This window comes from Ictalurus punctatus, chromosome 15 (genome assembly GCF_001660625.3).
Source record: "Ictalurus punctatus breed USDA103 chromosome 15, Coco_2.0, whole genome shotgun sequence".
NCBI lineage: Eukaryota > Metazoa > Chordata > Actinopteri > Siluriformes > Ictaluridae > Ictalurus > Ictalurus punctatus.
The window spans coordinates 5,507,542-5,521,373 of NC_030430.2; the positions used below are offsets into that span (position 1 = coordinate 5,507,542).

Sequence of the window (13,832 nt, forward strand, 5' to 3'; positions counted from 1 at the left end):
CTCATGAGGCAAATAACTGGTAATGTTATGATACTGACAATGGTAATTATTAATAATGTTATGATAATGTTGGTAAATAATTGTTTGCGATATTTTCGGTAAGGAGATTTGAGTTGGAGTCTCCAGTGTTTGCGCTCTTCACGGCTGAGGATTCTGTGCTTTGTAGTTCTTTAACTTCAAGAGCAAAAACACCACCAACTTGTTCCACTAACATTTCACAACATTAAATGGAACTATAAATGGATAAAAACTATGACACACCATTCATTGATTAATCATTGGCAATTTGCTCTAGTATAAGTGATGTTCACTATAAGCTTCACATGCTGTTATAGGAAAATAATCAGCATTGTCAGGTTTTATTCCTTGTGTAAATTAAATGCAAATTAAATCAATAAATAGCGCCTGCTGTCTTTCTGTGGAATTGGACTTTACTTCTGGTCTTGATTCCTGTAAAAGTCAAATATATTTCAGTTCAAGAAAGCTTGTAGATTTGGTAGAAAATGCCAAAATGTAACCATATGAAATGTTTTCCCAGGCTGCCAAACATTTTAATAAGAACCCCCCTACCCATTTACATTCATTAAAATCAGACTGATTTATAAATATATGTGGTACACTCCAAGCCACACAGGCATGGTGATTATTATCCCTCTCGTTTTAAATCGCTGCTGCCGCCCTTATTTTGCATGATACATTCAACACTGCAGGAAAATCAGTCAGTCAACTTGAAATACGTAAACACAGCATTGTCCCAACATGAACTATTGAAAGAGAATGAGGGAAAAGCCTGTTGGGCCTACAGCACAGAACAGGGTGGGAAAATATTGCCAAGTCAAGATGTGCCATGCTGATAGACTCTTACACAAAAAGTGTGAGTGGTGTAATAAAATCAAAAGGTGATTCAACATTGCATTAGTTTAGGGGTGTGCACACTTATGCAACTATTCTACATTTTTTTTTTCTTCTGTTTTCCCACAGGGTTGTGTAGACTTTTTATAGCCACTGTTTATTTATTTGTTTGTTTGTTTATTTATTTATTTATTTATGTATAGCCTATGTAGTGAGAACAATAAAATACGAAGCCATTTCAGGTTAAACTGAAGAAAACAAAAAGCTTCTCCATGAATGTGTTATAGGTAGATTCTTTATTAAATGAGGGGGGCCATGGTGGATTAGTGATTAGGATGTTTGCCTTGTACTTCCAGGGTTGGGGATTTGATTTCTGCCTCCGCCCCTTTGTTTTGTGGAGTTTGCATGTTCTCCCTGTGATTCGGGGGTTTCATCCTGGTACTCTGGTTTCCTCCATGTTCCAAAGACATGAAATCAAATACAATCCAAGCCATGCAGGTATTCTTTACTCTTTTTTTTTTCAAAAAAGCTTTGCTCAGGACTGATTTGCATAATATATGCACCGCTTGGGGAGGCCCTGACTCAATCCAGAGCAGTAAAATAATCGTAATGACGCCACACAACTGACGATTTTTTGGACAAAAAGTCGGTAGCGACAAACCACAAATCGGGCCACGCCCACCGATTGTTGGGGAGGGTGCAAAGCCTTAAAATCTGCAAGTGTGTGGCCAGCCTTAGTGTATGACTTCTGTCTGTCACCATCAGTAGAAAACACACACATTACTTCACACAGTGATTGTTTTTTAAATTTCTTTTTTTTTTTTAGTATTTTCCAGCCTTTTATTGCCCCATCCCAAATTTTTTGAGACATGTTGCAGCCATCAAATTCAAAATGACCTTTTTTTCCCCCTTCAAATGGTACATTTCCTCAGTTTAAACATTTGATATGTTTTCTATGTTCTATCGTGAATAACATGGGTTTATATCACAGCAATCACACTTTTGGTTTTTATAAATATTTGAACTTCATTCCACAGTAAAGTATGTATTTCATTGAAACATTCTCTTATACCATATTGACATGCATGTTGTTTGCTATTTACAGATGCAGTAAGGACAAATACCCACACCAAGAGCTCCATCAATGAAGAGGTGGAAAAATATATAACATATATATTTTAATATATTTAATATATTTTTAACATATATGTATAACAATATATATAAGATGGCTACAACTTGCTCCTGACAGGGATGGAGGAAGGACGCAAAGGGCAAAAGCAATTTCACACACACACACACACACACACACACACACACACACACACACACATATATATATATATATATATATAATCAAATTTATGGGTTGTAAGAAAACATAAACGTGTTACTTTTTCCACCTGATGCTGGAATATATACAGGCTGACATTATATATTTGCTGTAATACATGTAGTTACATAGGTTATTCAAGAAAATATTAATGAAGGTATAAATTTAATTGTAACAAACTAAATCGCGCCACCTCCGGCTCACTGTGAACATTATTGACAATCCAATTCCGGCGTGACAGCGGCAGCGTCGGCCAGTTACCTGTTGCCGCATCTGGGCCAACTGATTCGGGCCAGAACCGGACAGTGAGTCCACAGGCATCTGGACCGAGCGTGGCAGATGTAAGTGGGCCCAGTGGAAAGTCTCCGGCAGGTCACAATGTAACCAGAAATGGCCCTAGTTTATTTTGGTAACTGGGTGTAACATACCATACTCTCCTGCGCCATCTTCACACAGTTATCACCAATAGAGAAAGCGGCTTCCGGCGTGGCACCGGATGCAACCGAGCTGGCTGAAACAAAACGCGGTACTCGCACTATGAGGCGGCTTTCTGTGTGCGGCCTTTAGGCGTGTGCGCACAGAAAGCCACATGGTCAGTCAGGCAGGGAGACATTAATTCATTCATTTCTTGTTATTCATTTTTTTTATCTTTCTTTCCATGTTTCACATGACGCGGACTCGACTGTACAGAAAATTTCCGAGTCCAAAATGTCCGAGTCCGTGTCAGTTTCGAGTAAAGTTTCGAGTTACCTGAGTGCGTGACAAGTCCGGGTACGTTCAGAATTGGACTCGAGTCTGAGTCCGGGATCGAGTACCCCGACTCTAGTTAGAAGTAGTATATGATTCAGTGTTCACTTTTAGGTTTTAGGGCTGGACACAGATGTATGAACTCACTCACATAGTAATTAATAATCTTTATTTTCTGTGTGTTAGCACTTTCAGGTCTCCATGTTTTCCACTCTCTGTGTGGTGTTGCTATGAGACATGCAGGCTACCGCGTTGCAGCACTGTGGTTGGTTGGAACGCTGGCCCGCCCGAGCCAATCAGCGTGGAGCCCGCTTCCCAACCATGTAATCCCCTGTTTTGCAGTCTCTCTCTCTCTCTCTCTCTCTCTCTCTGCTTTTTTTCTTTATTATTATCATCATCAGCGGGGCCTTTCCACCTGTTATTTTCACGCTTAGCGCATCGCAGGCGCTCCCGGTTTGGCCGTTATTCCACCGCGAGCGCCATGTTAATGCAGACGCGGGAGGCAATGGCGCACCGGGACCATGGCGAGGCGGCGCAGGCTCGTGAGGATGGAGAGACAAACAGGAATTAGAGACGTCGGACGTCGCGGCTTTGAGGATCGGAATGGGTCGGAAGGGCACTCGTCTCCGTGTGGAACGGTGCGTGACACCATCCCCCCCGACCCCCCCACCCGTTTTCTCTCTAATAATGAGAAAGGTCTCGCGCGCAGAGCGTCCATGAGACGCATCGGGTTGCACCGCGTCTCCGTCTCGAGCGCATTTTCCAGGGCCTCGGATGCAACAGTGGTTATTTTTGCACGCGACGTTTTTGCCGTGCAAAATCTGCGTTAAACGTTTCATCATCGTGCTCAATGTGATTATTGCGCGTTTGCCTCGGAGGGCTGATAAGAACAGCGATGATGGTTCGCTCCTTGTGACATTTAGAGCATCATGCAACTAACAGTTAGTAATAAACATGGCTGCTTTATTGAGCTGCCCTTCACATGAGATAATCTACACGTGCACACGCGCGCGCACAAATATTCAAACCTCATTTGTGCACAAATGTGGACCCTCAGACAGGTCTTGCATGCTTTATTATTTCCAGTGAAATAACTCACTGAATTTTTTTTTTCTGTTGTTCATGTAGATGGCTGTGGCAGAGCGTTTAAAGAGCAGCATCCTTCACCAGGTAACTCTCCTCTTAAGCACAGACTCAATGTGTGGTTTATGTTCGTATGTCTGCATCAGTTCGTGGGTCAGTCTGCTGCATCAGCTCTGAGGATCTCAGGCTAGTAAAGGAGTCATCAAGTTAAGATCATCAGATCACCCTGCGATCAAAGCTTGATCAGTAATCACTGTAGACCGGGCGAGATCATTAATCACAATAGTAAAACTTTAAAAAATGTTGTGCATTGCATGAAAACAGAAATCCACATCTTTTTCACATCCTTTGTGTCTGCAGGCTTGTTTCCATCCAAATGAGGTAATGAATGCATTAATCCAATAAGCAATAAAAATATATATACAAAGTATAGGCTATAGCACTTACATGGATTTTTTATGCACATTACCCTTTCATTCCTCAATCCGGGGGGAAAAATGTATGCAAAAATTGCTTAGATTCGGATCTGTGTCAGGTCAGAATTGGACGTTTTTATGCATATGTTATACGCCAGCTCACGTCACAACATTAGGGACCTTAGGAAATAAGTCTGAATACACAGTGACTGGAAGGAGCCGGCCGCCAATCAGAGGAGAGAAATAGTAAACAAGCCAGAGTGTAAATAAACGACTTGCGAGTCTTTTAGTTAAAGAGTCAGTTTGCTACGTACTACAGGAGGAAAATGGATTCCGCTTTTGGAAGTTCGTTATCCGTTTGTGAAGTTCTTTAAGTAGAGAAGATGTGCGTGTGTTTCTTTTTCATTTCATATTTAAAACCTATCTAAAAGTCATCTTGGCAAGAGCGAGAGAGTATATTTATTGCTTTATCATCTTTTCTCATAATGATTCTGTAATACTGTGGTAAACAGTAGCATATTATTATATCCTTAACGTGGGCTGCATCCAAAACTGCATACTTAGTGCGCATTCTGCATTTTGGGATGCACCGAATTGTCTCTGAATGTATATTACTTTCCACCTGTACCCATAAGATTAATCTGAGCCATTATGCTATGAACTGTTCTTCCGTAAGAAGCACTTTTATAGCAGAGAAGGCGAAATCTTACAACCAGCAACTTTTATGAGCCTATAACTGGACTCCATCATCAGGAGAGCTCCGATGTCGGCTTCGAACGTTTGCGCAATACTAAATAGTAGGTCTGTACAGTGTTTCCAGATTGGAGCTTAGCATGAAACTCGGTCACGATGTCATAGGTAACACATAGGTGCTATATTGACATACGGTTTAGTGCAGGTTCACAAACTTGGTCCTGGAATTTTTAGGAAGACTGTTAATTAGCTGATTATTTGAAGCATGTGTGTAGCAGGTGTGTAGTTTTGGAAATAGCCATTGAACCCACGCTGCAAAATCTAGTGACGTATCCAGATACGAATATATTGTTTTGGTTTACGTGGTTAACACATGTGCCTTGCACCTCTGGGGTTGGGGGTTCAAATCCCACCTCCTGTGTTCACGGAGCTTGCATGTTCTCCCCGTGCTTTGGGAGTTTCCTCCCCGAGTCCAAAGACATGTGTTGTAGGCTGATTGGTATTTCCAAAATATTTCCAAATAGTGTGTGAATGTGTGTGTGATTGTACCCTGTGATGGGTTGGCACCCCATCCTGGGTGTCCCAAACCTTGTGCCCTGAATTCCCTGGGATAGGCTCCAGCCTCCCCTGTGACACTGTGTAGGATAAGCAGTATGGAAAATGGATGGAATGAACAGACAATGTGTTAGAGAGCTTGTCAGAAAGGTTCACGGGGCATCTGGTTGAGACTACAGGTGTGCATCAGGACTGGGATCCCAAGGGACGCATGTGGGCCCAAGCATCCGATCAGATATGAAGCTTGTGGAACAAATAAAGGCCAGTGCATTTACAGCATTCGTAGTAATTGCCTTCTAGATATAAAACCAACACAATTTGTTCGCAAATGACATAAAATGAAGTGATGTAGCTGAGGTTGAGGAACTCTTAGAGCCAGAGTCCACACAGTGCATTTACATCCATATTGCTTAGTGGTAGGGTTAATATTTAATCAAAAAGAAAGAAAGATAACTCCTTCCGGTTTGAACCACAGGTTTAAAACTCGAATACAGATATATGGAGCACTAAACGCGTACAGATAGTGGCGTTGTGCTACACTCCAATCTAAATATCTACACAAAATGCTGCAGCATCGTTTCTATGCGAAAATAAATAAATAGTCACAATTTTAATCAGCACCGCAATCACAGAAAAAGGGTAAAAACCATGCAATATTTGGCTTGACTCACACTTTCGCATGCGCACATTCAAAATTTGCATAAAAACATGTCCATGGAGATTGTTTGTGAGATCTTCATGTGATTGAAGAGTCCTCTTAAGTTATTATTTTTTTTCTTCCCTGTCCCGTTTGTCTCAGACGTCCTGATTGCAAGGAGGCTCGTTGGCCACTGTTGCCACGGCAGCGGTCGTGGAGGAAGAGAAGGAGCGGCTGTTGCGGTGGCGCCACGCTCTGCTGGAGGGGATGGAGTACCACAGCACGGGAACCCTGCCGCTCCTGGGCAGCCCGCGTTACTGTCCCGGTGCCAACAGTGCCAGCGGGTACCTCTGCCAGACGGGCCACTGCTGTGGGGAGACCGGCTGCTGCACCTATTACTACGAGCTGTGGTGTGAGTGCAGTTTATATTTACACTTCATACAAATTAGATGCAGCCTGCCGTCCTGTAACGATCCGAGAAGTATGCGCCAGTTGATGGGGCTCCCAGATGGAGCCTAAATTTTTGGCGAACGTCCTCCGTTATGAAATCGTGACCGAAATACGTTCTGCCTTACATGGATAAACACGTCAGCGAATAAATACGTTTAACGTCCAGTTATATTTAGAGACACGGTTCAATATGAATCAGCCTACTCAGATTCTGTCATTGTTTCGTTTCTTTGAGATTTACAGGAAAAAAATTACGCAGTGACACGTTTTTGCCAACGTTTGGGCTATTTTAATAACAAAGCCCTAATCGACCCACTCTCGATGAGTGCTTGCATTTTGTACAGAGTGACAAGGGCTTCATCGTTACGCTTTTATTCACTGTTCATTGTCAAAAGTGACAAATTGTCTGGTTAAAGTGACTTGCAAATGAATCTTTAGAATGAACCTCCTCATCTGTACGCTCTGCTGAAACAGGTCAGCTTCCAAAGCGTCAACTCGTTATCTCATAGATCGCGAACTAGCCGAGCCGAGTCTCTCCCGTAAATCAGAACAACTGCGTCGTATAGCCGCGTTGCGTTCTGGGCCATTGAGTCTAGCGTTTGTACCAAGAACGCCACTACTTCATCATTGGATTCTCATGAATTTGATGTTGAGCAGATTTTTGGACTACTGAAAGCCATTGTAAAGGTGTAAATAGAACAGTGGCGTAGTGAAGGCTCTCCACGTACAAAAAAAACAAAACAGTGCATATGTGTGAGCAATGGTAAGATTTGACTAACCAAACAAGTTCAGGTCACATCTAACATCGCACAAGTAGTTTTCATACAAGAATTTTGTAGAATTAACAATTAGCTACAGTAATGAGTAGCTTGCTAATATACTGTGTTTGTCCCTGATGCTAGCATTGACTGTTTTGGGTGTGCTTTAGTGCTGAGAGCGCGTTTAATTCACAATGTGACCTTTTAAATCCAGTGGTTAGATTATTTATTCTTTAGCATTTAGCTAAGCTGTTGTTTTGTGTGTTTGTGCTGCTTAAATTGTAGCGTAATGCTGCTAAGGCTAATAACTAGTAATGATGATTTTCACAGTTGCTAGCACATTGTTTAGGCAAATGAGCCTGGTAGATAACTTGATAAATAGTAAGAAAAGAAATAACTTGTCAGGTACAGTACAAATTCATGAAAGTCATGAAACCTTTTCTGGGGTGGAACACTTACTGACCATCGCAAAACACTGACACCTTAAATAAGTGTTGTTTTTTTTTAAGGCTCCTTGCCGACAGCTTGATTAAACTATTATACGTCTTTTGTTAAATAACAACACGTTTTCTTCATTCACATACTATTAGACTTAGGTTATGTAAATTGTCTGCCATACAAGTCCCTGAGTGTTGTGCTTATCAGAATGTATTGTATCGTATTAGAATATAAACCTATGATTTGAATTACAGCTGGCATTATTGACGGAGCTGCTGTCGTAGAAAATAGTGGTAGACCAATTGATCGGTTTTGCCGGCTATCGTTTATCGGAAATTAATCCACCCTGTTAGTTTTTCACTGTTGCATCCGTGGCTGAGAAGGGTCCGCTGTCATTATACGGTACGAGAGCGACCTCTAAAGGTCAATTTTGTCGCGTTATTTGAAGTGTTTTTTGATCTGTTTTGGACGTCTGTTTTTATTTGTGCTATTTTTTGGTTCAGTTTTGTACGTATACCGTTTATTTACTTTTATATTTCTTAATAGTTCATATAAATATTAATATACCTATATTTATTTCACTCAAAAAAAGTAGAGTACATTTTCATGGTACTGTTTCATCAGTAATGTTTATTTTTGTAATACATTTTTTGTGAATAATTTTACTTTGAGTATTAGCCTATGCTTTCGTTCAGTATAAATTTGTAAAACTATCGGTTGACTAATCGGATGTCGGTCGACCTCTATTAGTAAACAAATCATCTTCTGACCAATTAGTTAGCAGAATTCAACAGCACCGTGGCATAATGACGAGATCGATGGCGCCCTGTAATATCACACTATGTGGGTACGGTACATAATTTAGTTATGGCACTGTACGCGTAACACAATACACTTGTATCGCTCTGTTTGATCGAATAAAAACCCTGCGTTCTAACAAATAACAAATTGAATTTTGTGGCAAATATAATCGCTGCTTACTCTAAATCTGGAGGATCCACGTTTCAGTTGGCGAGTGTTCTATCAGTGTCTGTAATATCTGCTGTGTGTGTGTGTGTGTCGCAGGGTTTTGGCTCTTATGGAGTGTATTGATCCTGTTCAGCTGCTGCTGTGCGTATCGACATCGCCAGGCTAAACAGAGAGTGCAGCAGCAGCAGAGACAGAGAGAGATCAACCTGATGGCCTACCACGGAGCCTGCAGCTACCCGTCCTCCATGCTGGACCTCAGTACACACTCCTCTCTTTCTCATGCGTCCTCTCTTTCGTTTTCTTGGGCCCTGTCTCAAATGCTAGACCTCATCTGCAATAACGAATACGTGTCGATACTAAATACAATAGTGTCACCGGTAGGCGTTCTGTGTATTTGTCGTACGTAAATCTGTGTTGCGTTTGGTTCCAGAAAGGTCCAAAGTCATTCTTCGTAATTGCAAATAACTGACGTGTATAAGTTTTGTGTAACTAGCATTTGGGACACCCCCTTTTTGCATCATCTCTCTGTCTCTTTCTGCTTCCGTTAAGTGATGCCACACATCTGCCTGTCTTGTTGTTAATCGGCAGGTTTCCTTGCATCACTCAAACTGCCGTCCTATGAGGAAGTAGCAGCGCAGCCAAGCACCCCGCCCCCTCCCTACAGCTCGGTGGCTTACCCGCGAGGCTCCGCCCATCCCGGTCCAAGTCACATGCTGTCCTCACAGAGCTCCGACAACTACACCAGCTGCTCATGCGAATCCTGCTGCCCGTCTTCACCCTGTAGCTCCTCCCCTTCCTCCGCCCAGCTCACAGACGAGACTGACACTAGCCACACCTCCACGCCTTCTCACAGCGAAGCGGTACCCATTAACTCAGTTTCTGGACATGCCACAGAGCGACACGCCGAGACTCTTTCGACTCCGCCTCTTAATGAACCTGGCCCCGCGTCCTCAGCAGAAGCGATGGAGGTGGACTTGCCAGACTTCGTCTCTCTCGACTGTAACGGCAACAGGACTGTTAAAGCAGTCACTAATCCGACAGCTAACAACAACGTGATCTGTGACCCTGAAGAAAGTTCTAACTTGAACGAAACTGCTAACGTGACTCAAATTAGTAACTCAAATGATGTTAAAGTACCTCAGTGTAACAACACGAATGATATTAGCAGCAAGGGTCAAATGTCGAACCTCAGTCCTACCAGAGACGTTAAACCCACTAACTTCGACCTCTTTCATACACCCAGCAAAATGACCCAAAATACACCTTATCCTCCCGTTGGCATCCCCTCATCCTCTCCTCCATCCTGTTCTCCTTTGTCCCTGTCCTCCCCTCCCCTCCCTCCTCCCTTATCGCCGATGTCTGACCCTCTAGGCGCTATCTCTGAGCCGCAGAGCTCTCCTGTGCAGTGGGCTGAGCCAGCACAGACACACCATTCAGCCCCTCACCCACAGTCTCCGCCCAAACCCGCGACCTTTTCACCCGACTTCCTGGAGCCGGAGCGGCGCGATTCGGCGGTGTGCGACCTTGACGTGGATCAAACGCACTTCCAGCAGCGACGCCTAACCGGAGACTCCGGGATCGAGGTCTGCCGCTGCCGGATCGATCACGAAGACGAGGAAGACGAGGAAGACGACGACGAGAGGGATTTTTCAGAGGACAAGTCCAGCGTTGTGACGAGCGTCGACCTCCACGACAGCGCCGACTGCTCCGTCCGTGCCCAGATGTCCCCTACTGAGCTCGGAGACACGTGCGGGTCCGGCTCAACCACGCCGGTGCGCAGCGATGCGGTCGTTATAGCCATGGAAACCGTTTGAGGGACAGGTGGACTGTTGAAATCTAGCATACAAGGGCTGTGCGTCAGCCGTGCTGAGAAAGCCTTCGGCTGTGCGAAGTGGATTGCCATTTAGTCCGAGTCTAAACTAGCCGTGCTGTTGCATTAGGACTGACGTCATTGGGTGGTGAAAAGTGAAACTCTAACTTAATAGCATAGCATAGGAAGGTCTCTCTCTATCTCTCTCTCTCTCTCTCTCTCTCTCTCTCTCTCTCTCTATGTTGTAGGAAAAATATCCTCGGTTCTGCAGCACTTAACAGAAAGCCTGACCGAGAGACTGATGTTAGAGCCCCAGACTCTTAACAGACTTTCTCACACACACACACACACACACACACACACACACACTCAAAACACACAGTAACCTTTGTGTATGACCCCGTCAGGGACAGTGACATAGTGGTACAGCAATACCACGTCGCTCTGTGAACCCTTGCACATGCAACAACCAACTCTCCTCTCCTCTCCCTCTCTCTCTCTCTCTCTCTCTCTCTCTCTCTCTCTCTCAATCTCTCTCACCCTCTCTCTTGTTCCACAGCTTGCATCGTAGCCTCTGACGCAGAATCAGAGATCTAGTCTACTCTGTCGCAGTGATAGACTATGAATCTGCTTGAATCGTTTGGTTTAAACGCTGCCGACAGTAAAGATGCAATAACACACTCTAACACACACACACACACACACACACACGTCTGTCCTGTGTGCTTCTGGGTAATGTAGTTCACACCAGGTCAGGTGGCCATTTTGTGCTTGATGTTAACAGGAGCTTATCAGCAGAATGTAGGTTCCTCACTGATTCACGCAAAGCAACACACACACTCTCTCTCTCTCTCTTTCTCTCTCTCCGACACACACACACACATATCCGAAACACCAGACCACATTCTTCTTGTTTTCCCAGAGTTTCAGAACACCAGCTTGGCCAAACAAATGCTGCACCTCAACCATGGAAGAAGGTAAAAAAAAAAAAGAAAAGAAAAACCTCAGGACATTGTTTTTTTTTTTTTTTGATTGTTTTTTGTTTTCGTTCGTAATTTTTATTAGCGTTTTCTTACGTCTAAATGTGGAAACGCGGAAACAGCATTGCTCATTGGCGACACAAAAGCAGCCTAAAGACTCTCCGAACTGCTGTCCGACGAAGATCAACGTCAACATGGGAAATACACATACAAATAAACATATATGTAGGTGCAGATTATATATCTATCTATATATGCTCTCTGTGAAATGATCTATTTTCTAAGCATGCCATGTCATTTGGAGTGCAGCGCTAGAAGCCGGTGTAAAAATGTAATCCGCGGCTGAGAGATCGTGTGTGTCGATTGTAGTGTTACCATGGCATCAGTACCGAGTTACACTTACATTACTACAGTTCCCATGGTGCTGCCGTGGTGTTATTATGACAACCTTCTTTAGTCTGAGCAATAGAGTATGTTTGATGTCCCTGTGAGATTGTGAAAGGTGTGAAAATGTTATTCTAAACGACTTTACCACTAAACAAGTCAACTCAAACCTCTGTCTCGTCTTTGTTGGGGTTTTTTTGGGGGGTAGTTGCCAAAATTTTGTGTGGTGTTTGTGCGCCTACATCTTGCATACCTACATATATTTGAAATAACACCAATAAATGTTTATAATAATCAAATTTATAACGTTTTTCCAACTCTCCGACACTGGAGTACATCATTTCCACTACTTAAAAGTTAAAGTTTTGTGGGGACCGTGTACAGAGGGAATTAGTCTCTCGGGAAAAAATGTCTGATTTGGAAAAAAAAAAACGAAAAAAGTTTACAATAAAACCTGTTTTAGGAAAACAGCATACGTATGATGTTATCAGTAGAATTTATGACTGAAATGAACCATTTTGCTAACGACAGTGGATGGAGACTAGTTTGAAAAAGTGAATTAGTCCATTAATGAGTTCCAGCTTCATTCATTCACCATCAAAGCAATCTAGATCTTATACATTTGTGATTATAAAAGCAGTCCATACAGGATTTCGATGAGTTTTTATTGTATTTTTTCCCAATGTTTTTTTAAATTCGTTTTTTCCAAATTTGTGATGAAAATTTACGGACTGTTTTATGCTTTTTTTTTTTTTCCTTTGTGGAAAACTACTTGAATTGGCATATCGAAATTGCAATTGGCATGAAATAGCTTTGCACAGTGATGTTGTTGGTAAATGAGACCTTTTAGCTGTACTCGTGTTTGATGCACGTGAATCGAAGAAGGCTTTGAACATGCGTCGTGTTGCGATGATGCCATGTGCCGCGTCTTGGCCCGAATCTGCGGAAAATTCTCTGGGTATTTTGAAAATGTGCAAGCTCCTCCCAATATCATTTGCTTGATTTTGCATTCATTTCTGTGATCGCGAAATCCTGGAGAGACTGTAAGGTGTATATTTTAGAATATATACATACGTACATACATACATATATATATATATATATATATATATATATATATATATATATGTATATGTATATATATATATGTATATGTATATATATATATATATATATGTATATGTATATATATATATATATATATATGTATATATATGTATATATATATATATATATATATATATGTATGTATATATATATATATATATATATATATATGTATATATGTATATATGTATATATTTATATATATATATATATATATATATATATATATATATATGTATATATACACACACATATATATGTGTGTAATGAATATATAATATGTTTATATTACAATTAATTATCTAATAACAATTTTTTATACAATTAAACAAACTGTTTTTTTTTTTTTTTTTTTAAAGAACAATTGATTAAAAAAAAGAAAAAAACGAACATGCCACAGAAAATACATTTTCCAATAGGCAATACTCTGGATTCAGGATTACCTGTAAATATTGTAAACGTTTCCAGTTTCCAAAAACACATTTCTGTTCCAAATCTTTTGCCATTTCTTACAGGTTCCGACATCTATATGTTTTCTCCAGAATTCCATCCACCAATTTTTTCCCGGTGTCCCCACAAATTTTGTCTTAGATGTTAAAATAAAACCAACTTTTAAGATT

The 13,832-nt window shown here is 41.6% G+C and overlaps 1 protein-coding gene across 2 annotated transcripts; it reads left to right on the forward strand.

Annotated features, from left to right (window-relative positions):
- Positions 1-3,247: 3,247 nt before the first annotated feature.
- On the forward strand, positions 3,248-12,274 carry si:ch73-290k24.6 (nuclear pore complex protein DDB_G0274915). Of its 2 annotated transcripts, none has more exons than XM_017486309.3 (5): positions 3,248-3,570; positions 4,061-4,102; positions 6,479-6,728; positions 9,028-9,189; positions 9,520-12,274. In XM_017486309.3, exons 3-5 carry the CDS (start codon positions 6,584-6,586, stop codon positions 10,743-10,745), a joined length of 1,533 nt encoding a protein of 510 aa, XP_017341798.1. In that variant the 5' UTR covers positions 3,248-3,570; positions 4,061-4,102; positions 6,479-6,583; the 3' UTR covers positions 10,746-12,274. The 2 variants fall into 2 exon arrangements, with proteins under 2 accessions (XP_017341798.1, XP_017341801.1); XM_017486312.3 differs by lacking the exon at positions 3,248-3,570 and adding an exon at positions 3,608-3,833.
- Positions 12,275-13,832: the final 1,558 nt, after the last annotated feature.

What these genes read in the sequence shown, in the direction of transcription:
- si:ch73-290k24.6 (XM_017486309.3), top strand. Translation starts at nt 6,584, where the DNA reads ATGGAGTACCACAGCACGGGAACCCTGCCGCTCCTGGGCAGCCCGCGT. An exon ending in CTATTACTACGAGCTGTGGT is followed by an intron (nt 6,729 to 9,027) that starts GTGAGTGCAGTT and finishes TGTGTGTCGCAG; the next exon opens with GGTTTTGGCTCTTATGGAGT. An exon ending in GTCCTCCATGCTGGACCTCA is followed by an intron (nt 9,190 to 9,519) that starts GTACACACTCCT and finishes GTTAATCGGCAG; the next exon opens with GTTTCCTTGCATCACTCAAA.